We start from the raw sequence: 22949 nt of genomic DNA, 5'->3' as shown, positions 1-22949 counted from the left end.
TCTTTTAGCTTCTCATTCTCTCTAACCTAAATTTTGCTCCAACTACAACACCAACACCAAAGTCAATGACGACGACGACACCACCGCAACCTCCTTTCTTTCCAACCAAGTTAGCATTATGAAAAGAAATAAACAAAACTAGTTCACCCAATTATTTATTTGTCGAAGGTAAAAATCATTCTCCAAAATAAAGATAAAAATCAACATCGATGGATCTTTACAAATTAGGCTTCTTCCAATCAAGAAGGAGGATTGAGGGAGCTAATAAGAAAAAGCAAAATAATGAAAATAAATATTTGTCTTTGCTCACATCTCCGCTTCGGAACCACGTTTTGCCTCTAAGGCTTGAGTTTTGTTTCAGATCTCACATTTGGGTGGTGGAACATGGTAGCACCACCGTCATGATAATTGTTGGTCGTGTGGAAGGACGAAAGGAAAAAGAAAAGAATAAAGAGAGAAAAAAAGATAAAGGTCGCGTTGGAGAGGAAAATAAGAAAATTGAAATTCTTTGATTTTCAAGAGAATTTCATATGATTCATTTTTTGTTAATTAAAATTTTTGGTTAAAATTTTAGATATTTAATTTCTCTTTAAATTATTATCCAAATATTAAATTTAAAATGACATATATTCAATATCTTATTTAAAATAAATTACTCCATTAAAAATATCCATCCAAATACATAATTAAGGTTTGGGCAACGTGGGTTAAACCAAGCGTGTTATAGGGGTTTAAAGTAAAAGTAAAACATTAAACCCCGACATATTTCCTTAGCTATTCTTTTTGATCGAAAATTTTCTTGAAGAATAGCCACTTATATGGTTATGAACAGATATTGAAGATGATAAAAAAATTAAATTATGCAATTGCGAACTTCTATGCAATTTTACCACAATTATGCAACTATGATGTTTTTTCATAATTACTGTAATTAGAATTTTTAACTTTTTCAGCGAAACTTACATATTATTGTAAGTTTTAATCATTTGAGCTAATTAAAGATTAATTACCAATTTAAAATTTAATTATACTTAAAATTCATTATCTCTTTCCAAAGTTATATTACACGCATCGAACCCTTTTCCTCTTTGTTTACTAGGAAGGTGCCATTGAATTCTAATCACGCGCCTCATACAGTCATATTAATACGTATCTACTACGCTTAAGACGTTGAACACATGAAAGTTGAAACAAACGCATGGTTGATTTTTATGGACAAAATATTTGATTTAGTAAATTTAACAACAATAATAGTATTCTTTTTGAGTGTATCCTAAAATCTTATATAAACTACTCAAGCATCCCATTACTAGCAAATAGCAACAATAACATGACCAATAGATTACAATAAAAATAATAATAAAGTGTACGGACGAGGAAACTTTAAGTTTTATTAACTATGAAACAGTACATGTCCGTGTTGATAATTCCTTGATGAAGATATTTACTTGTAAGTTATTATAGGAGATTTAATAATCAATTATGAAATATGCTTTTAGTAGGGACTAATGCATTTAGTAGGAAAAAACGACATTTTTTATTTGTGACTCTTGATTATTTAATTATTCATTGGCTTTTCGTTGGCTTTGTAGTTGCACCGATGGATGCCGTATTGGGTTACCGCCATACAGCTTTTCCTGACCGCGTTACTCGGAGAATAATTTTTGATAGATTTTAATGGGATGATTAAGTTTTTAATTCTAAAATTATGGGGGTTTTGAATTTTTCTCTAAATTATTTTTTTAAAAATAAATTTGATCCCTAAAAATTTTCTGTTATTCAAAATAGTTCTTGACATTAATATCTCTGTTAAGTGATAAAGCGTTATAAAATAAGTCAGATCTAGGTAAATAATTAAAATAATATTTTATTAAAATACAAAAGAAAAAAGAATAGTGATTCTTAGACTCTAATACTCCAAGCACCTATAAACATACAATAATCACTTGTGAGGCAATTTATAGCTAATTCATTATTCTCATTTATAATTTGTGATGATATTCGTGATCACTTAAGTTAACAATTCAATACTTATAGAGATAATTAACACTAAAGACTATTTATAATAATGAGAAATTGTTTAAGAACCAAATATTTTTAAAAAATAATTTATGGATAAGAAATTCAACCCCATAATTTCAGGACTAAAAACTTAATTAACCTAATTTTAAATTTCAAAAAGATATCATTATAAAATAGTTTAGTTTTACACCATTATTCAATAAAAATCACTGTGTAAAATAAATTTATCGAATTTGACAAAATTATCTTAAAAATCATATTAATAATGATTTATGATTAAATGACAATATATAATTCACTGTATCATTATTAAATTCTTCAAAAAAAGTGAAAGGAAAATGAGTCCTACTATTTCAAATGGGTATTACTAGTTACTTAGAAGTTTTTAGTTTTCTTGTATTTTTGTAATTCAAAAAAAAGTGAAAAGGAAATTGTAAGATAAAAAGTATTAGTTAATACCATATAGGACACAAAATTTAGTGTATTATTTGTTTTAAAACAATAAGTTTAACTACACTTTTCATTTGGTCTGTAAATAATTTTAATCTTTAAGTTATTTAGTCAATTAAGTTACTTTGTTTCTAAGTTAAATAAATTTAATTGTGCCTCCAATATTTATTTAAAGTCTTAAAATTATTATTTTCTATTTAAATATTTGAAAATTATGATAAATTTGACATGTAAAATAATTTATTTTTTAAAAATTAGTAATTCAATGAAAACTCAATAGAATTTGAATGTTTGAAAAAATGTGAAATCAATTAAATTTGATATTATTTTTATTTCGGATGAAATTTGATGTATATTGCTTTACAATTGTACAACTTTTACAATCTTATTTGGACTCATTTTTCAAGCATATCTGCATTCTATTGTTGTCACTTAAGATGAAAAATATGTGCAAAACTAGAATATATTTATTGAAATTATTTCGTGAGTTTATATATACATCTAACTACCGTAGTTTGAAAATTTGAATTTGTGATTTCCAGGTGTCACCAAACTGAACAGATATGGAAGGGTCCGTGATCAGTATATGAATCAGACAGAATATTTATAGTTGGCAAAGCTAAAGCAGTGAAGTGGTCACACATAGCTGCTTGGCTTATACAATAAATTTCGATGCACATAATGTTACACTTACACCATCCGTTGACAACTCATGATGTTTGGTGAATCTAACGCTACATAAAAAGACAGCTCCCAAATTATTGTGGTGATTTAGTGATAAGTATTATCCATTACTTACACGTGCTCTAATTCCCCTAGCTCCCGTGTCTAGTGAGAATTGGTTGAGAGAAAACTTAATGCAAGAACCCTATTTGTTGTTTCTCGATATTTTCTTCTTGTTGGTTGGGGCAGGATTTTCACATGGGTCTTAGAAGGCTTTCTCACCCTATGGTTCACTTCTAATGGTTGAGCCTTCAGTCCCTCAAGTACATCTCTGGTTTGTTCCTTCTTGCACTCTCTTTTTTGGAATGACCAGTCTAGAATATGAAATTATATGCTAGAATATATCTTTTTTCCGCTTCCAGATTAACCAATCCGAAAGATAAAAGAAAAGAAATTTCAGAAAGGGTGCAGGAAACAACTTAGAGGACCAGGAAGCAACAGCCGCATCTCTCCCAAGATGGACTTCCTGATTCCAACTCTTGCATTTATGAACCAGTTTTAAATTAAGCTGCCCAAATACAAATTGTTTTTTCTGCTTCTTTCTCTCTCTCTCTCTCTCTCTCTCTCTCTCTCTCTCTATATATATATATATATATATATATATATATATATATATATTGTGTTTCTAAAGCAACTTTGTTTGAACCACGCTCGGATATTAAATGTGAACACATCTCTTTATAAGATTTCAAAGCTTAATTGTAAAAAAAGTAGTTATCATATATAGTTAACCATCAATGGGGATTGAGTTTAACAAATAGAACTAGTTTTTTATAATGTGACAAATCACAATTTGAATTTTTGTTTGAAAAGTGTAAATAGAAAAGAAACTGTGAGAAAAAAATTGGCCTTAAATTATCTAACTATATAGACTAATTAAATTAATTAGTAAATTACACTAATTATTTATGAAAGTTTTATGAAATTATACAAATGTTTTTATTATTATTTATAATAACCTTTTTTAGGGGAGTCTGGTGTAATATTTCTTAAACAATTAACAAAGTTAATATGTAACGTATAAAGAAGTGTCTATGTATATTTTTCAAAAACTTAGGAATTTAGTATGTAGGAGTAAATAAAAACAGAAAATTTTATGTAATTTCACAAAATTTCAAGATTAATGTAATTTACTCTAAGTTAATTTGGTAGGGGCAATATTATGTTATTTCTTTATTTATTTATAGAATATTATACTAGAACTTCTCAACTTCTAGTGATGACCCTTATTCAACTAAAATTGTAGGATAATGTCGTTCAATTTATGTAATCAATGAACAATATTTGATATATTTTTTTCTGCCTATTCTGAACCTAATTTTAATGTGTTTTGTTGAGAGGCAAGTCGAGTACTTTTTCTTTTGATGTTCATTATTATTTTTATTAACTTCAAAACTAGAAAAAGTTGAGGAAACTGAAAAGTAATTTTATTTCTAATTTGATGAATACAAAAATGGAGGAAATTACTCCTATATATAGACTTTATCACGGAGAGAAGATAAAACATGTATTACTCTTGTTCAGTAGATGGAAAACATAATGATAGGATACTGGACAATGACCATATATGTTCCTCTTTGAACATGTTCACATCTTACAAGAAAATTGGTCCCATACCTGTTGGACCATTAACTACCTAATGGCAGAAGTGTTGTGACCAATTAAGTTGATAGGAAATTAAATGTGAATTTTGCTGGTTCTATAATTTTTACAGATGTCCTATATTTACATTTGTTCAATTTCAACGTATTTTGAGTTTCCAAATTGGAAAAGCAAATGGGGTGGTCTTTTATCTTTTCTAATAAGAAATGCTACAGGATAGAATGCAAGATGATTCGTTGGGGTAAAATGGAAAATGGACTTTGAAAAACTCTGTCTGAACTTGGTATTTTCTTGTTAACATTAAGTATTTAACTAAAATTCCTCTTAGGAAATAAAAAATAGAATTCCTTTTCTAACCAATATGAAAAATATTATTGTCTATAATATGCTCATCTGTCAATGGTTATCATACTTATATAGCTTGAGTTTTTAAACTGGAAAAGTGGTGAGACATGTTGGCCAACATGTGATTTCAAACGTTTTTGAGGGAGTGGTCAAGTTTCACTCTGAACTAGACATGATAAATGTTCAGGGATGGTTTTGGTGTCTATTTTTTATTAAAAAAAAAACATAATGATACATATAATTTTAGAGGACTAAATTAAACATTTACTCTAAATACAATATAAATAGACAATTGATGAATCAAATATATACCTAGCATCTCTTTGTTAATGATAACAAAATTGTGTTATGAACGCTAAGGTTTTATTATAAATGAAACGTACATCTGAAAGAATAAGGGCACATTAACTGAAAGAGTAGTAGCACATTAACTTACACACTAGAGTTACAATATTAAAGACTAAAGTCCACTAAATCCTAACTCCGAATGACATGCAGTTCAAGAATCAGTTTACACCAAAGAAAAGAGCATGAATTGTTAACACATCATATTCATTTTCAATTGAGATTGTTGAAGACTAGAGATCATCATCCTCCCACGTCTTACACAAAAAATAAAAACCAACCTGACAAAAGGTAGCAATTAACTAGCAACTATTCCTGATGTGTTTTCAAATAACAATTTTTTTTTTTTTGAGAAACTTTGCTTTTCACCCTCTCCTTTTCTACATGGTAACCCTGTTAATTAGTTAGAGCAACAACTTCTATTGCCAGCATTACTGGACATATTCGAGACATTTATGGTAGTTCCTTGGGGAAGGCCAGTAGAGGAATTAGCCTCTTGTGCTGCCAGTGCCTTTTTACTTATAATGTGATATATATCAAACAAAATGGTTTGGAATGCCTTCTCAACATTGTATGCCTCCAATGCTGAAGTCTCTAGAAAGGACAAACCTTCCCTCTCAGCCAAACTTTGAGCATCTTCAGTAGACACTGCTCTCAGATGATTCAGGTCAGATTTGTTTCCAGCCATCATGATAACAATGTTGGAGTCCGCATGGTCCCTTAGTTCGCGAAGCCACCTCTGCACATTGTCAAATGTTTGCCTCTTGGTTATGTCATACACCAACAAGGCTCCAACAGCTCCTCTATAGTAGGCACTGGTGATAGCTCTGTACCTCTCTTGCCCTGCAGTGTCCCATATTTGTGCCTTCACAGTCTTCCCCTCCACCTGCATAAACACATGTTTTCCAAGGAATTGATTAACTCTTCTTGCAGGTGACATGACAATGAAAATATTTTAGCAATGAAAATTCAATTCCTTCATTTTCTTCACATAGGCAAATCATCAACCATGTTCATCTCTTGACAATTGACATTTCTGCTGATCTTACTTATCACAGCTGACAGCCCTCAAACCACAAGCATATTATTCTCATCATACAGATAATTTTATTTCTATTCTTTTGGGGGAGAAATTTTGCATACTGTTATATAATTTCAATTCAATTTTTTTAGGTGTAAAATCTAGATGTGTTCTTAGATGGGATTACACCAGCATGGCAGTACCACATCTCTTTTTCATAGATACTAGCATATAGGATGAGTTGCAAATATTTATTAACTATTGTTCAATGGAGAAAATATCTAAATACACCCTGCAGTTCTTCAACCTTCCAATTTGCTTTCTATTCAATCCAATAAAATGTATGAATAAGGTTTTAAAAAATGGTCTCCAACTGTGATTTGGTCTGCAATATCAAGGTGTGACTGCAACACGATCACAATTTGGAACCACATCGGTCACATTTGTCCGCAATTTATGGCGATATCAACAAACACGACAAAGCCGCAACGTAACCGATATTTAAAACCTTAGACTATGATTATTGCTAAGAAATGCATTTCACACACATAAGGATTCTTGTCACCTAGTCTTCTAAGTACAAATTAAATTTCATCACATGGTAAAAACTAATCGTGCCACACTGCAAGTACAAAAACTGGTGTTAAAAATGTAATAAAATTAGTCATGAATTTTTACCCAATAACAATGGATTCATGGATTGTTAGCATTTCTCAAGTAAAAATAGAAAGAGAAAGTTCTCCTAACATCGTGAAAGACCAGTTTATTGATGACACCATGTTGTGACATGTATTATGATTTTACTGGATTAGTGCAGCAACTTGAAAATATAAGAACTTCTCATTTAATAACTTCCAATTTTCAAACATCTCTTCCGACATTATTCACTAAAAATCAATAAGTTTTTTGAGAACTCGTATGTAAAAGCATCTCTGCTCTTAGAATGTACCAGTACCAATTTATGCCTTTTTCTTGATGAGAACCAATCCAATTAAAACACAACAAATTCAATAAAATTTAAACCATTGAGTGCATTATTCTAAAATAACATGATAATTTTCCACTATAGTCAAGAGCCATTCCTTCATCAAAATTTTCCCGAATCAATCAAAGAATGTACAAACCAACAAAATTACAATAAACCTCAATCCAAAATTAAAGTAAGAAAATGAAGAACATAACATGCATTGTACACATAAATAAACCAACCTGCAATGTTCTGGTTGCGAATTCAACCCCAATAGTAGACTTAGATTCCAAGCAGAACTCATTTCTCGTAAATCTGGAAAGTATGTTAGATTTTCCAACCCCGGAGTCCCCAATCAATACGACCTTGAAGAGGTAGTCGTATTCATGGTCCACTTTGTACGCCATGCAAGTTAAACGATGGAACGTAAAATCAAAACTGGGTTTGCGGTTAGAGGGATTTAAGATTCAAACTTTGGTGCAAGTTTTGCAGAGGAGTGAGGAACAAGGAACAGGGAGAGAGAGAGAAGAAAGGGCACATTACAAGGCCAACAACGTGAGCAGAAACAAAATTAACGGAAGAGAAAGGAACTTAATTTGAACGGACTTAACTATGTGGGATTCCAACGCCCACGAAAATCGCAACGTGTTTTTCTTTTTATATTATTAAATTATTAATTATTTAATTATCAATTGTTATTCATTTTCAAAATTTCAAATTAATGAGTGCAATAATAACTTATAACTGCAAATACCACCCCATCATCAGTAAAACAAAAACCGTAAGCAAAAATACCACCACATCATGGAATAAGGATCTTGTTACATAAAACGGTTTTTTTTTTTTTTTTTTTAAAAAAAGGTTATCTAAGTTATAGAATTTAGGCTCAAATATATTTTTATTTGTTTTTCAGTTTAGCTCTTTTTTTTATTATATAGATTTTTAAATTTTTATTGTTAATATTTGACTTATTTAAATCTATTAAATAATAATGTGATAATCTAATTTTAAAAGTGTGTTACACCATCTTTTAAATTGTGATATTATCATTTAATTGATCATGTGATGGATTTTGTATTGATTTGTCTCATTATCTCTTGATGATTCGAGACTAGTAACATGTCAAAAGTAAAAATTTTAAAATTTATACTAAAATAAAAAATGTTGTATGTAATAGGCTGACAGAAATATATTACAAATAAAAATATATTTAAATCTAGAATTTAATGTATATACATGGAGAATATAAAATATTTTATATCATCATTTAATCATAAATTACTTATCATATGATAAATTGTGATTAGTGTTATATAAATTTTTTTATACCGTATTCAATACATAATTTTTTTCTCTATATTATATATATCTCAATATCTCTACCTTGCCCATGTAAAATGAAAAAAAAATAAAATCAGCGTACGTCCTTCTCGAACTCGATCATGATCCACAGCCATGTTACATGGTGAACTAATTTGTGATTGCACGGTTTTAAATTGCAGTTGTATCCAATAAGGTTGTTAAAAAAAGTATCCAATACGAATTTACTGTTACATAATCGATATCTTATTTATTAATAAGATTATCATAAAGCCATTGAGCCAAGCTAAGGGTAAAAAAAATAGGTCACGTCATCCAATATTCTTTTAATAATTGAAGCCATTGACTTGATGATTTTTAAAATTCCTGCTTTGTGACCTAATGTCTTTGACAATAAATAATACAGTAAATAATAAATTAAAGCTCTTTGCTTGATGTTTTCCAAGATTCTAATGTCATGGATTTCTTGAAAAATTCCAAGCGTTACATTATGTTTGGTTTTTAAAAGAAAGGGGAAGGAAAGAAAAATAAATGATTATTTTGGGTTTTAAATATGTAAATCAATAATAATTTAGTATTTGAAAGAATGAAAATTACAATTCAATTCCTAAATATGTAAAAAGTGTAACAATTATAATTTATTACAAATTTAAATGCAATGTTAAAGATCTAATTTAATTGTGAATTATAAATTTCAGGAACCAATTTATTATTAAATTTATATAATGCAATTATTATACTTTTTATACATCCAACTACTAAATTATAATCGTTATACACATTCCATGATCAAAATGGTCATTTACCCAAGGAAAGAAAGAAAAAAAATAGAAGGGAGATGATTTTTTGGTTGTTTAATAAAGGAGAAATGAAAGCAAGGAAAGATAAAATATTTCTCTAAATCTCTTATTTGGTTGTATAGAAAGTGAAAGGAAAAACATATGAAAAATAACATAAATATCGTCAATAAAATAAAAATTACTCAGTCAAATTTATAGAAGCGTGACAAATTAAAACCTACTTTATCGTCGTTAAAAATCATTTACCTTCTTTTCTATTCCTTTTGCTTATCTTATCCAGGCATAGCATTGCCAATAGATCATTATTATCTTATATGTTCTATACTAATTGTATCATGTCAAATTTGAATATCAAGTGCAAAATCAATTATCAAAGTTTGATTATAGAAAATGAATTACCAAATCCCTCAAAATTTTTGTTTAATACTAGTGGATTTTGAGCTAGTTGTTTATAAAGTCATCAAAGGATCGTCTTGAACATATATTCTCCTCCACAATGGAAATAAGATGTGTAGTATCTGAGCCGGAACCCATAGAGCAATGGTCATATGGCCCCAAGGAGTGGAACGTTTATAAGAGAAAGCCAAAACCTAGTGAGATGGAATGAGTTTATAAAAACCATTGGTCGACATTGGAACATTTCCGATCGAGATTGTTCTTCCCTAATATCTTTGCCACTACCGTGATTAATGTTTCCTTTTCTGTTTAGTTTGAGTTAAGGTTCCTATAAAATGTCAATAGTTTCTTTCATGAGGCTAATAGTAATGTGGAAAAAAAGGAAAAACAGTCCTTAATCGGCATATATATCTAGTTCCGGCTTGAAGAAAGCCCATGTTTTGTATTTTTTTTATTTTGTTTGTTTTATAATGCAATCTTAAATAATGTGAGTTTAGGTACTGCGTGCTGGCTAGTACACAGAAAAATGGTCCCTGTCTTTACGTAAGCTTTTGACAAGTTAAAGCAATTATGTTTTCTTTTGATTAAAGGAACTCGATCTGTACCTTTGTCTTTAGTATAAATTTCCTAAGATGAATTAAAAAATCAATTGGTGTGTTCTGTTCCTCCTTTTCGTTTCTGCATTTTGTACTTAATGCACTCCTTCACTTTTAGTAACAAATTAAATGGCACCAATCGACTAGCCATGTGAATTTGTATGCATCGATAATGGAAGACAAAGGTCTTCCATGGGACGAGGGAACATTCCAAATTAAAACTTCTATAAAAAATTGTATTGAACTCTACTTCTCTTTATTCCATAATTAACCTATACGCCACACAAATGGAACCTACTTGTGCAGAATATACCACACATATGCATCATACGGCTTCATATAATTTCAAAACTTCTAGCCTTCTCAACACAATCCCCCAACCCCAAATCATCGAGAGGCTGGAGTGCTTCCTAGATTTGTTAGAGATTCTACCTTGACTATAATAATAGTTAATGTTGTACATTGGATTGAAGGATTGAGATTTTAACTTAAAATGTGATATTGAATTTATTTATATAGTGTGCCCTCATCCATTAATATGTAAAGATCTTCCATATGTTTATCCCGTCACATAATAAGGTTAGCACATGTGGTATTTGTACTACTCTTTCCATTTTTATTTGTGCTGAAGACAAGTTATATAAGGGCCATGGGGAATAATATAATAATGTCTTTTCTTATCACTCTTTTAAATGAAAATTAATGCTTTTCTTTCTACCAGGTATCAATAATTTCATTAATTTGTTTTGTCCAAGATAGTAGAGGTTGATTTTTGGAGTTGTGGGCATGGTTCAATTGCCGAAGCTATGTAAAAAATGATGTACAAGTACAGAATTTCAATCTGTGCCATGTGCTTTTAATGTATTCAAACAGGTATGGTGGTGACAACGATTGTGACCACCTTCCAAATTTAGGGTTGAGTACAGAATTATTAGGTGACTGAAACACGAGGAAGCAAAAAAAAAAAAAAAGCAGATACATAATCGCCACCAACTTTTTGTCTTTTGCTAAAATGCTTGAAAAATGGCAGATGGTCCCATGCCAAAATCAAATTCCAAAATTGTTTTTTAAGATATAATTTTATATATAAAAATTAGAACATAAATTTTAATAAAGAATTTATTAACAAATTAAGTTTTTTCAATTTAAAAATTTAAATGTATTCTTATCTAGTATTATTTTCTTATTTTTATTTATTTAAAATATATTAACATAATAAAAAATTTTCTTAATATTGCAAGAGTTTGAATTTTTTTCATATGACTTATTTTATTTTAAATTATAGTAAAAAATAAATAATAAATTGAAAAGTCTCCTTATGTTTTGTTAATTTAAATTTTAAAATATATTATTTTTGTTCTTCAGTTTTTTGTTTTTTAAAAATCTTAATAAAATATAAAAGTTAGTTATTTTTACAGAAAAATATAAAAGTTATTCATACTTTATATTTGTGGAAATATTTTCTATTTTTAAAACAAGTTTCCGTTAGTGTATCTTTTTTATTTTATTCCTTCAACTCCTTTGCTATGCACTCCTTCATGGAGGTTGTTTCTCTAAGTGTTTCCCAATTGATCTTGGTGTTGGAGTGTTCTTTGCCCGGTCCATTCAGAAAAAAAATAAAAAATAAATGAAAGAGATCGATATATTAAATATTACATTCAATTTCTATCATAACGTCATATGACTCGTCATTATATTACTTAGAGCAACTCTTACCTTGCAAAAAAATTTATACACAAGTCACAACATGCTCTTAATCTTAAAACCTTAAGGTTGTGTTTAGATAATCATGATCTTAAAATTTTAGAGAATTTAAACTATAAACTTCAAATTCTTAGCTTCTACGTCATGAGGTCTAAACCTTGTTCATTCTTCATTCCACCCCATGTTGTCCATTCATTTTTTTTATTAAGAAAATATTTCATTAATAAGAAAAGTACTTAAGTTGAATACAAGATGTATCCATCTCAACGTACACTCCCAATACAAAGTAAGAACAACAGATAAGGAAGGACTAGATAGCATATTATTCCCACTGTTTCAAATAAAGTCCAAGGACATGCATGGCCCCAAAACAAGCCGAAGCTATACAAAGCAAATTGCTAGCGCGCTCACACTTCAATTCTGAACAAGCTATACTTAGCATGGATCCTACCAATACAATCCTGAGTCACGAGGAAAAGTCTTAACAACACACATTCAAATACTTTTTAATGCATTATTTATTTTTAATTAAAATTTATTAAAAATTAAAACATCATAAATGATATTCATTAGACTTAATTAAGTTTTTAATATAGGTCGTTTTCAAATTATTAGATTTTTTTTTCAACTAAGTACATGAAGGATTTTATTTTACTATCTATCTATCGTTAGTCGTCTTCCCTTAAGTAATGACGTAATAGACAGAATGTCACGTAATCACGTTTTGTTATAGACACCTCATTGTTATATCATCACTCTCAATGACGTGGTACTGACATGTCAATGATTGGGTGTGATGACGTGACACTCCGTCTCTCACACCATCACTTAATAGAAGATTACTAAGTGCAGGTAATAAAATGAAATTGAAAATTTTTTCATGTAGATATTTGACAAAAAATGAATTTTTAGATAGTAATTTAAAAACGACATATTTTTTAAGTATGAAGAAACTAATTTAATTTATATTTAAATCATATATAATTGGTGTTTTGCGGGTCTATAATCAATATACACATGTAACATGTTATATTTTTTCTCACTCTTCCTTCACTATTCTCTAGACCCAAAATATATATCATCATTTGACCATGTTAGGTTCTCTTTTAGCTTAGTTCATATATTAAATATATGTATCTTAACTTTTTAATTTCACCTAATATTATCTTATTAATCTAGTTCAGTTGATTAAACATAATAAATTGGTAGGTGAGTTATTGTAAATTTTAAATAGTATTTTTTTATTCCTATCAATAAAAAATATCTTATTAATTTAATGTATTTCTTATATTGAATGAAAAATTATCTTAAAAAAATAAATAGGATAAAGTCTCTTTAAGTCTATGTAAAAGTAAATTAGATATCTGTTTATCAAGTTATTTTAATTAATTTTTAATTTTTTTTGAAAAGTTTACAAATAATTGATTAAATAAAAGTGTTTTAGAAATAATTTTTTTTATTGACTTATAAAATTTACTTTTAAATATAACTTAAATTTACGATTATTATTTTTATTTTTAATAAAATTTATCATTTTATTTAAAACTAAATTATTTATCTTGATAAAACTCCAAGGAATTGAGTGAACACAATTTTGTAAGGTGAATAATAGAGTGTAGTGTGTTGCTAAAAAATTTCATTCCCGGAATCCTATTCCTACCCTCGAGACATGCATGGCTTCTGCTTGTGAAATGAAATGAACTCAACTTAGGCAACAACTAGAACATGTCACGTGACTACAATCCAAATGAAATCGTCCCCTTTTTCTGTTTTATAGTGTAACTATTAAGAGAGTGCAAATTGTATAGAAGGACCCAACATGGTAAAATAATCACGTACATGGTATAATTATGAGCATGTTTGATTTCCAGTCCAACTTGTTGTGCACGAATTCTGAGATCAAATCCTATGGTGCACTGCAAACTAAACGCAATAGGAAGAGTGGAGATGCTTTTGCAAACTTCATTTTGTCACCAACTTTTATTTGCAAGGGATACTAAAACATGCACTATATATTGTTAATCTGATTCATTCTCAATCGGTGCTGATGTATTTTTCTAGCTTCCAAGACTTTCATTCCGTGCAGATTACTTGTTTTTCGTCCTTGTTTGGAGGGGGATTTAAAAAAGAAGAAGGAAATATATGAATTATGAAAAGCAATATGCATGCATAAATTGTAACGTTTTGATGGTCCACACCATGAGTGTGTATATAAACACACACCATCAACCAATTTGTCTACTGTGATATCATTACTAACCTGACAATGGCAAGTAGATCTTCTGTTCTTCTTTTGCTTCTCCTCTTTAGCTTTACTTCACTTGTGCTGAAATGCCACTCAACTTCACCAGATGACCTCAAAGTAAATAATACTAAATATACTTCTATATATTTCTCTGTGTATGTATGTTACCAGCATAACTTTCATTTACTATAATGAAACTAGCTAGCACAAATTACCGTGGTACATCATGCCTTTTATGTCTTTCTTTAGCTAACAACATTTGCATATTTTATTGTTTCTGATAATTATGTTCCGAATGCAGACTTACATAGTCTACACCGGCAATAGCATGAAAGATGAAACTTCTTCATTGTTCCTTTACCAAATCATGCTTCAAGAAGTTGCTGACAGGTCATTATTCCACCATAATTTTATGCAATTAAGTTTTGAACCAGTTGGTGTGACAAGTCTTACAACACAAAATTGTTAAAGACAACATAAAAGTATTGTAATGTTATGAGTCTCTAAAGTTGAATTGAAGTTGGAAGTTTAGTACACACTAAAATTTAGAAAGAAATTGCAAAGACTTCTTTGCCTAATTTAATTTCATTATTTATATTCATATAATTTCAGCAATGCTGCACCTAAGTCTGTACTGCACCACTACAAGCGTAGTTTCAGTGGCTTTGTTGTGAAGCTAACAGAGGAAGAAGCTAATAGAATCGCTGGTAAGTAACTATTCTGTCATTTCGAAAACTTTGCTTGGATTTGTAGATTTATTGAACAAGAAATTTGGTAATAATGCAGGACTTGATGGAGTGGTGTCTGTCTTTCCTAATGGAAAGAAACAACTCTACACGACAAAGTCATGGGATTTTATTGGCTTTCCACAACACGTGCAAAGATCAAACACTGAAAGTGACATTATTATAGGAGTAATTGACACTGGAATCTGGCCAGAATCCGAGAGTTTCAATGACAAAGGATTCGGTCCACCACCTAGTAAATGGAAGGGAACTTGCCAAATCTCTAATTTCACTTGCAACAAGTATTTTTTATTTCACTAAAACGATAACTTCAATTCACTTGCTTAATGAATATATAGATGCAAAGAAGTACACTATACTTACAAATTTTGCTATGTTGTTCTTGCAGTAAAATAATTGGTGCCAAGTATTATAAAGCTGATGGATTCAAAATCAAAGATCTCAAATCTCCAAGAGACACAGATGGTCATGGGACTCACACAGCATCAACAGCAGCTGGGAACCCAGTTAGCATGGCAAGCATGTTAGGCCTTGGACAAGGCACATCAAGAGGAGGTGCCACGTCGGCGCGCATTGCTGTCTACAAAGCGTGTTGGAATGATCACTGTGATGATGCAGACATTCTTGCTGCATTTGATGATGCAATTGCAGATGGGGTTGATATATTGTCAGTGTCACTTGGAGGATCCAATGATCAAAACTATTTTGGAGATGCATCTTCCATTGGAGCATTTCATGCCATGAAAAATGGAATAGTGACAGTATTTGCAGCAGGGAACTCTGGTCCATCTCCTGCATCCGTAGACAATTTATATCCTTGGTCAATTTCAGTCGCTGCTAGCACTTTAGACAGGAAGTTTGTTACCAAGGTTCAATTAGGAGACAACAGAACTTATGAGGTAATGTGCCTTCCTTATTCTATTCTAGAACATGACTTACTTAATTCATCTTCTAGTTGATGAGTTCAGAATTTAAGGTCACATCAAAACCTCATTTCTTGAATGCAAGCTAAGCTAATTAATTCGGATTGTAACTGATGATACCAACCTTTAATTAAAAGTTCTCTTTTTATATAAAATTGTAAAATCTGTACTTGGCTAGTTTATTTAAACTTATTTATGGAAGAAATTGCTTATTTTAATAAAATAATTTTTTATTATTATTTTAATGTATTTGTTTAAATTTCTTCTGTTTAAAAAATGTTTTCTGTTTATTTTAAAAAATAAATCTTATTTGTTTCTTAAAAAAAACACCTACATAAAAAAGAGACTTATTTAAAGTTACCTTTTTAAGTTTAAACAAACTTACTTTAATCTCTTTGTTTCATGCTTAGGGAATCTCTATAAATACATTTGACCTTAAGGGAGAATTACATCCTCTGATCTTTGGTGGAGATGCCCCAAATACTAAAGCAGGCAAGGATGAATCTGAATCCAGGTAACTATCCTTGATGTCTTTGAACTAAATTAACATGTAAAAGTTAAAACATGAACGTTTATGGTCAAAGACCAACAATTTAAGTACAAATATATCTTGTGTGCTTCAAAGTGGCATTATTGAAATAAAGGAAACGTTCCAAAAATCTATAACTTGTCAATGAAATTATTCCCGCGTTGCAGGCTTTGCCATCTCTATTCATTGGATCCAAATTTGGTGAAAGGGAAAATTGTTCTGTGCGAGGACGGAAGTGGGTTAGGCCCCCTCAAAGTGTTGGGAAAACTCGGACTTTCCCGCTTCGTGAAGTTAAGATAGGCACTTAGTAATTAAAGGTAGTAATGGGAGCACACGATTATAATTCTCCAATATGGAGATTCTTCCACTATACAAAGTGATAGTAGGGTTACAAGGATGTGTTTACAAAATTGACTCACTCTATGGTGGCTCACTCAAGCTTGAGGATAGAGACTTCCCAAGCTATTTATCTTCTCTCTCAAAGAGGCTCTTTCTCACTCTAAGAAGTGGATTCACTCTTGTCTGGGATGGGTAGGAATGAAGGTTCCTACCTTTATTTATACTACTCCACCTCCACAATGAATGGTGGAGATTACTTGTATCCTAGGATGGAGATTAATTCTCTAGAATGCTCCACACATTCTAGGAGTCTCTACACTCTTTTACTCTTTTCCATATCCTTCCATAAGGTTCCAGAAGGTTCCACACACCTCTAGAATATTCTAGAGGTTTCCACATTCTTTCACAAGCTTCTAGAGAGTTCTACACTACTCTAGAGTTCTCCAGGACGTTCTAGAAAATTCTACACTTTTCCAGAAAGTTCTATAATTTTCTAGAACCTCTCCAATTAAGGAGGGATCCCAACAAATCTCCCCCTCCCGACTTAATTGGGGGGTAGTAGCAAACCGGCACCTTGGATACCTTATGTCAATGTGCTTTGGTCATCATGCAAGGATTGCTTCTCTTCTTGCATGGCTCTTCTCCACTCTTCCAATTCATAGGTGTTACTCTCATGCAAGGATTTCATCTCTTCTTGCATGGCTATTCTCCACTCCGGTGTTATTCTCATGCAAGGATTTCGTCTCTTCTTGCATGGCTATTCTCCACTCCACCAATTCATAGGTGTTACTCTCATGCAAGGATTTCATCTCTTCTTGCATGGCTATTCTCCACTCCGATGTTATTCTCATGCAAGGATTTCATCTCTTCTTGCATGGCTATTCTCCACTCCACCAATTCATAGGTGTTATTCTCATGCAAGGATTGCATATCTTCTTGCATGGCTCTTCTCCACCACCAATTCATAAGTGTTATTCTCATGCAAGGATTTCATCTTTTCTTGCATGGCTATTCTCCACTCCACCAATTCATAGGTGTTATTCTCATGCAAGGATTGCATCTCTTCTTGCATGGCTCTTCTCCATTCTTCAATTTTGTAAACACATCCTTGAACATGTCTCCATCATGAGCGACGTTATCCTCTATCTTGAACTGCACGAGCTAATGACGGCTCCGGATGAACTTGACTCTTGATACCACTGTTGGGAAAAACTCGATGGAAGGAAATACCAGGGAGATTCTTTTACCCGATGTGGGACTTCATCTCACACTTGTACTCTAACACATCTCCCCCTCAAGTGTGAGTTTCTTCCACATGGAAGCCTCCCCATTCGAGCGAAAGTCATCATCCACGAGTATAACCATTAGAGCCTTCATGCTCTAGCTACCTGCGGTACTTGCACCGCCGCTCCATCTGCGGGACACGCAGCCTGGACTCACCGCCAGGAAGACTTTCGATACAAGGGATCCCCAAAGCTGAGATCCATCACCGCCATCTTACTCGTCTGAGCCGATCACCAAGTCGAACAACCTGACTCTGATACCACTGTTGGGAAAACTCGGACTTTCCCGCTTCGTAAAGTTAAGATAGGCACTTAGTAATTAAAGGTAGTAATGGGAGCACACGATTATAATTCTCCAATATGGAGATTCTTCCACTATACAAAGTGATAGTAGGGTTACAAGGATGTGTTTACAAAATTGACTCACTCTATGGTGGCTCACTCAAGCTTGAGGATAGAGACTTCCCAAGCTATTTATCTTCTCTCTTAAAGAGGCTCTTTCTCACTCTAAGAAGTGGATTCACTCTTGTCTGGGATGGGTAGGAATGAAGGCTCCTACCCTTATTTATACTACTCCACCTCCACAATGAATGGTGGAGATTACTTGTATCCTAGGGTGGAGATTAATTCTCTAGAATGCTCCACACATTCTAGGAGTCTCTACACTCTTCTACTCTTTTCCATATCCTTCCATAAGATTCCAGAAGGTTCCACACATCTCTAGAATATTCTAGAGGTTTCCACATTCTTCCACAAGTTTCTAGAGAGTTCTACACTACTCTAGAGTTCTCCAGGACGTTCTAGAAAATTCTACACTTTTCCAGAAAGTTCTATAATTTTCTAGAACCTCTCCAATTAAGGAGGGATCCCAACACAAAGCTGGTGCTGTTGGTTTCCTGATACAAGGTCAGAGTTCAAGAGATTATGCATTTTCTTTTGTCTTGTCAGGATCTTACCTTGAGTTGAAGGATGGTGTCAGTGTATATGGCTACATAAAGTCTACAGGGTATATATCAATTAGATACAATATTCAGTTACACACCAACAACAACCATTTAGAGTACCACACTAATCTAAACTGAATTGCTTGAAACACCATGCAGGAACCCAACTGCAACAATATTTAAGAGCAATGAGATAAAAGATACTTTGGCCCCCCAGGTAGCCTCTTTCTCATCAAGGGGTCCAAATATAGTTACACCTGAAATTCTCAAGGTACATTTCTATGAATGAATAATCAAACATATCTCTATCAGGTAACAATACTTGTCATGACTTATTCTTTTTCTTTTTCTCTTATTTGTTTGGTTTAATGTTTCAGCCGGATTTGATGGCTCCAGGAGTCAACATTCTAGCTAGTTGGTCTCCAATTTCCCCTCCTTCTGATACTCATGCTGACAAGAGAGAATTACAGTTCAATATTATCTCGGGAACATCAATGTCTTGCCCGCACGTGTCAGGCGCAGCAGGGTATGTCAAATTATTTCATCCTACTTGGTCTCCTGCTGCTATACGCTCAGCTCTAATGACAACAGGTAATAGAATTGAGAGTTGTGACACAACTTATTTCATTCATATATTTATCTATGAAGCCTAGATATGGGATATGATACGGATACGAAATATTTTTTGAAAGTAAGGATACCATGCATCCAAAATACGTTAAAAAATTATAAAATAAACTCCCTTATTAGAAGAACATCTAAATTTGCTGAAAAGGAGTTGTCATGCTTGAAGAAGAGAAAAGGGATATGTCTTGTTTTTGTTTATGTTTTGAGAAGAGAAAATAGTTATGTTTTATTTATGTCTGGACTTTTTTTCTTTAAATCTTAAAGTTAAAAAATAACAAAAATTCAAAAGTGGCTCAAGACATATAGAAAGCATCTTGTATCGAAGTCGTATCCCAGTTGTGTCTTACATTTTTCTCAAAAAAAAAAAAAAAAGTTGGATACATATCGGAGGCATATCGTGTACGACACGGGTAAGACAGCGATATGTTTTCATTTTTGAAGTATAGGGTTCGTAGATGTTTATGCATGAAGAAACACTAAACTTAGTTAATAAATATTACTTATAAATGTTGCTTATAACATGTTTTTTAACTAATCCCTTGCAGCTAAACAGATGAGTCCTGTGAATAACCGTGACGCTGAATTCGCATATGGAGCAGGCCAAATTGATCTCTACAAGGCTGTGAAACCCGGTTTGGTTTATGATGCTGATGAAAGTGATTATGTGAGATTTTTATGTGGACAAGGCTATAGTTCAAAGATGTTAAAACTCATCACAGGGGATAACAGCACTTGTCCTGAGACACCTTATGGAACAGCAAGGGATCTAAACTACCCTTCCTTTGCTCTTCAAGCCACACACTCCACACCAATTGTAAGTGGCAGTTTCTACAGGACTGTTACAAATGTTGGGTCACCAAATTCCACATATAAAGCTACTGTGACTGCTCCTATAGGACTAAAAATCCAAGTGACCCCAAGTGTTTTGTCGTTCACTTCTCTTGGTCAAAAGCGAAGTTTTGTGCTTAGTATTGATGGAGCAATAGACTCAGCTATTGTGTCAGGTTCTTTGGTTTGGCATGATGGTGAGTTCCAAGTTAGGAGTCCCATTATTGTGTTTGATGTACCAATACCATGATGGCTAGTTTGATGCATTGAATAAGGAGAAGCATTTGCACGTTTGTATGACGCATTGGAAAAGGAAAATGTGAGACTATGCACATTCCTATTAGGTTGTGCAAAATGGAATAGTGCAAAAAGTTGCATAACCAGGGTTAAGGCCATGCATATATTGTCCAAAACATCCTAAACTTTGAGGCTTTCTACTCAACTTCATCTAAAAATGTCTCTTTTTGCTATTTTTCTGCCCTAACTCTTAAGAATTTTAAATCCAAATAAAATAAAAATTTACTCACATGATACAAGGCAAAAATTATTTTCTAGCAGTGTTAGACCGATGCGGCACATGACAACAAATCGGTTAAGTTTGATGGAAAAAGAAGGGATGAGCTCAATGAAGACAGTTAACGAAGTTTTAACGTGAAAGTTTAAAAATTCATTTTTTTAAGTGACCTGGCATTAGATAATTGGTTGGACAGAAAAAGGGACATATTTTGAGACTGGTGATTTCAATATGTCTCATGTCATGCACACTACGTACTCGACTTTGGCTAACGTGCGTACCCATACATGGGTTCGCAGGGTGCAACAAGAATGTTTTTAAGGGTACGCACGGTGCGAACATTTCTTAACCGTATAGATTTGATAATATTTAAATGGAGGGTACAGATAATTTGGGTATAGGATGGTCATAAAGCACCGAATAATACTGTTATTATTTCATTTTATTTTTTATTTTCACTCTTCGTCTCCCCTTTTCTCCTCATATTCCTTTTCTTATTCTTTTCTTCCTTCTCACCACCTCCTTTCTCCTTTCTAGACCTAGCAAATTTTCTTGAGTTCTTTTTCTAAGATGGGTTCTGACTGGTCTCAGTTTTTCAATCAGAGGTTCACGATTTTGTCGGAGGTGGTTCATGGTGGGTTTAGTTTGGTGGCAATGGTTTTGCAGTCTTTATTTTTATTATTTTGTTCTCTGTAATAGTTATGCTGCATGAATAATTTCAGATACATGATGGAAAGCATTCATTGTTTTCTTCTTGTTCTCTGTAATTTGTTTTTTATTCCGATTTGTCTTGAAGACTTGTTCTGTGTATTTTTGTTGATTTTCTGTATTGATTTCATAGACCTAAATGTTGTACTTTATTTTCATAAAGAAGATGGATGTTATTGGAGATTTGAACATAAAGATTTGAGTTTAATTTGAGAAACGAAAGGGAATAAGGAATAAGGAATATGGAATAAGGGCCGGCAATGACGAGAAAAAAAAAATAGGGTGAATGAAAAATAAAAAAATATAATAGATTTTGTGTTATATGTTTTTTTTATTTTCTATATAGTTATATTGGTAGAGTGATTAGGAGAAAATATGAAATATTTTTCATCCAAAAGTAAATGAAAAAGATATTAAAAAAAATAAGAGAAGAAAAAATGCTGATTGAATTTTACACTTGTCACCGCACCGTTCAAAACATAACTCCTATCATTATGGATTTGAATCTTTGTGGCATCCCACATTGGCATGCCGTGCATTATGCATCATAAGAGGACAACGTCCCTTCACGGGTTCATCGCCCCAACTTCAGAGGACAAATTAAGAACATGCATGTGAAGACTAGACAGAGGTTGGGACCAGAAGAAATTAATCAAAATATTTCTCGGATTGTGCTTAATTAGAATAAAAGAACAACAAATGAGATAAAAATGAATGATATAATAGAAAGGAAAAAATGTTGTAAAAAAACATTATGAATTTTGTGTAAGAATAACATTATTGTATCATTAATGGTATTTATTCCATATGTACGCACTTGCTGCGAGTGCCATGAGGTTCTGCGTAACAGGACAATTCATTTTGTGTATTGAGAAGCTTAATTCTAATGATTAATTAATAGGAGAAAAATAACAATGGTCTTCATTTTTGCTTCCCGTATTAATTAATAATTTTCAATGGTTAAGTCTACTC

General features: G+C 31.9%; 2 protein-coding genes and 1 long non-coding RNA gene across 3 annotated transcripts; 2 read left to right on the top strand and 1 right to left on the bottom strand.

Moving 5' to 3' along the window:
- The first annotated feature begins 2904 nt into the window (after positions 1–2904).
- On the top strand, positions 2905–3742 carry LOC114383071. Its single transcript, XR_003660394.1, has 2 exons — positions 2905–3469; positions 3558–3742. It is a non-coding gene; the product is annotated as an uncharacterized LOC114383071 (long non-coding RNA).
- Positions 3743–5459: 1717 nt separating this feature from the next.
- LOC114384575 (ras-related protein Rab2BV-like) lies at positions 5460–8104 on the bottom strand. The gene is made up of 2 exons (XM_028344276.1): positions 7718–8104; positions 5460–6373 (listed from the first exon to the last, which is right to left on the bottom strand). The coding sequence occupies exons 1-2, from the start codon at positions 7880–7882 to the stop codon at positions 5888–5890; spliced, it is 651 nt and encodes a 216-aa protein (XP_028200077.1). The 5' UTR covers positions 7883–8104; the 3' UTR covers positions 5460–5887.
- A 6434-nt stretch (positions 8105–14538) lies between these two features.
- On the top strand, positions 14539–21210 carry LOC114384607 (cucumisin-like). Its single transcript, XM_028344311.1, has 11 exons — positions 14539–14653; positions 14838–14926; positions 15149–15243; positions 15323–15563; positions 15671–16181; positions 16616–16719; positions 16902–16989; positions 19220–19362; positions 19460–19571; positions 19678–19891; positions 20473–21210. The coding sequence occupies exons 1-11, from the start codon at positions 14558–14560 to the stop codon at positions 21003–21005; spliced, it is 2226 nt and encodes a 741-aa protein (XP_028200112.1). The 5' UTR covers positions 14539–14557; the 3' UTR covers positions 21006–21210.
- The last annotated feature ends 1739 nt before the right edge of the window (positions 21211–22949 follow it).

This window comes from Glycine soja, chromosome 14 (genome assembly GCF_004193775.1).
Source record: "Glycine soja cultivar W05 chromosome 14, ASM419377v2, whole genome shotgun sequence".
In the NCBI taxonomy this organism is placed as follows: domain Eukaryota; kingdom Viridiplantae; phylum Streptophyta; class Magnoliopsida; order Fabales; family Fabaceae; genus Glycine; species Glycine soja.
Note: the sequence above shows the minus strand (reverse complement) of the source record. Positions and strands in the feature narration are given on the sequence as shown.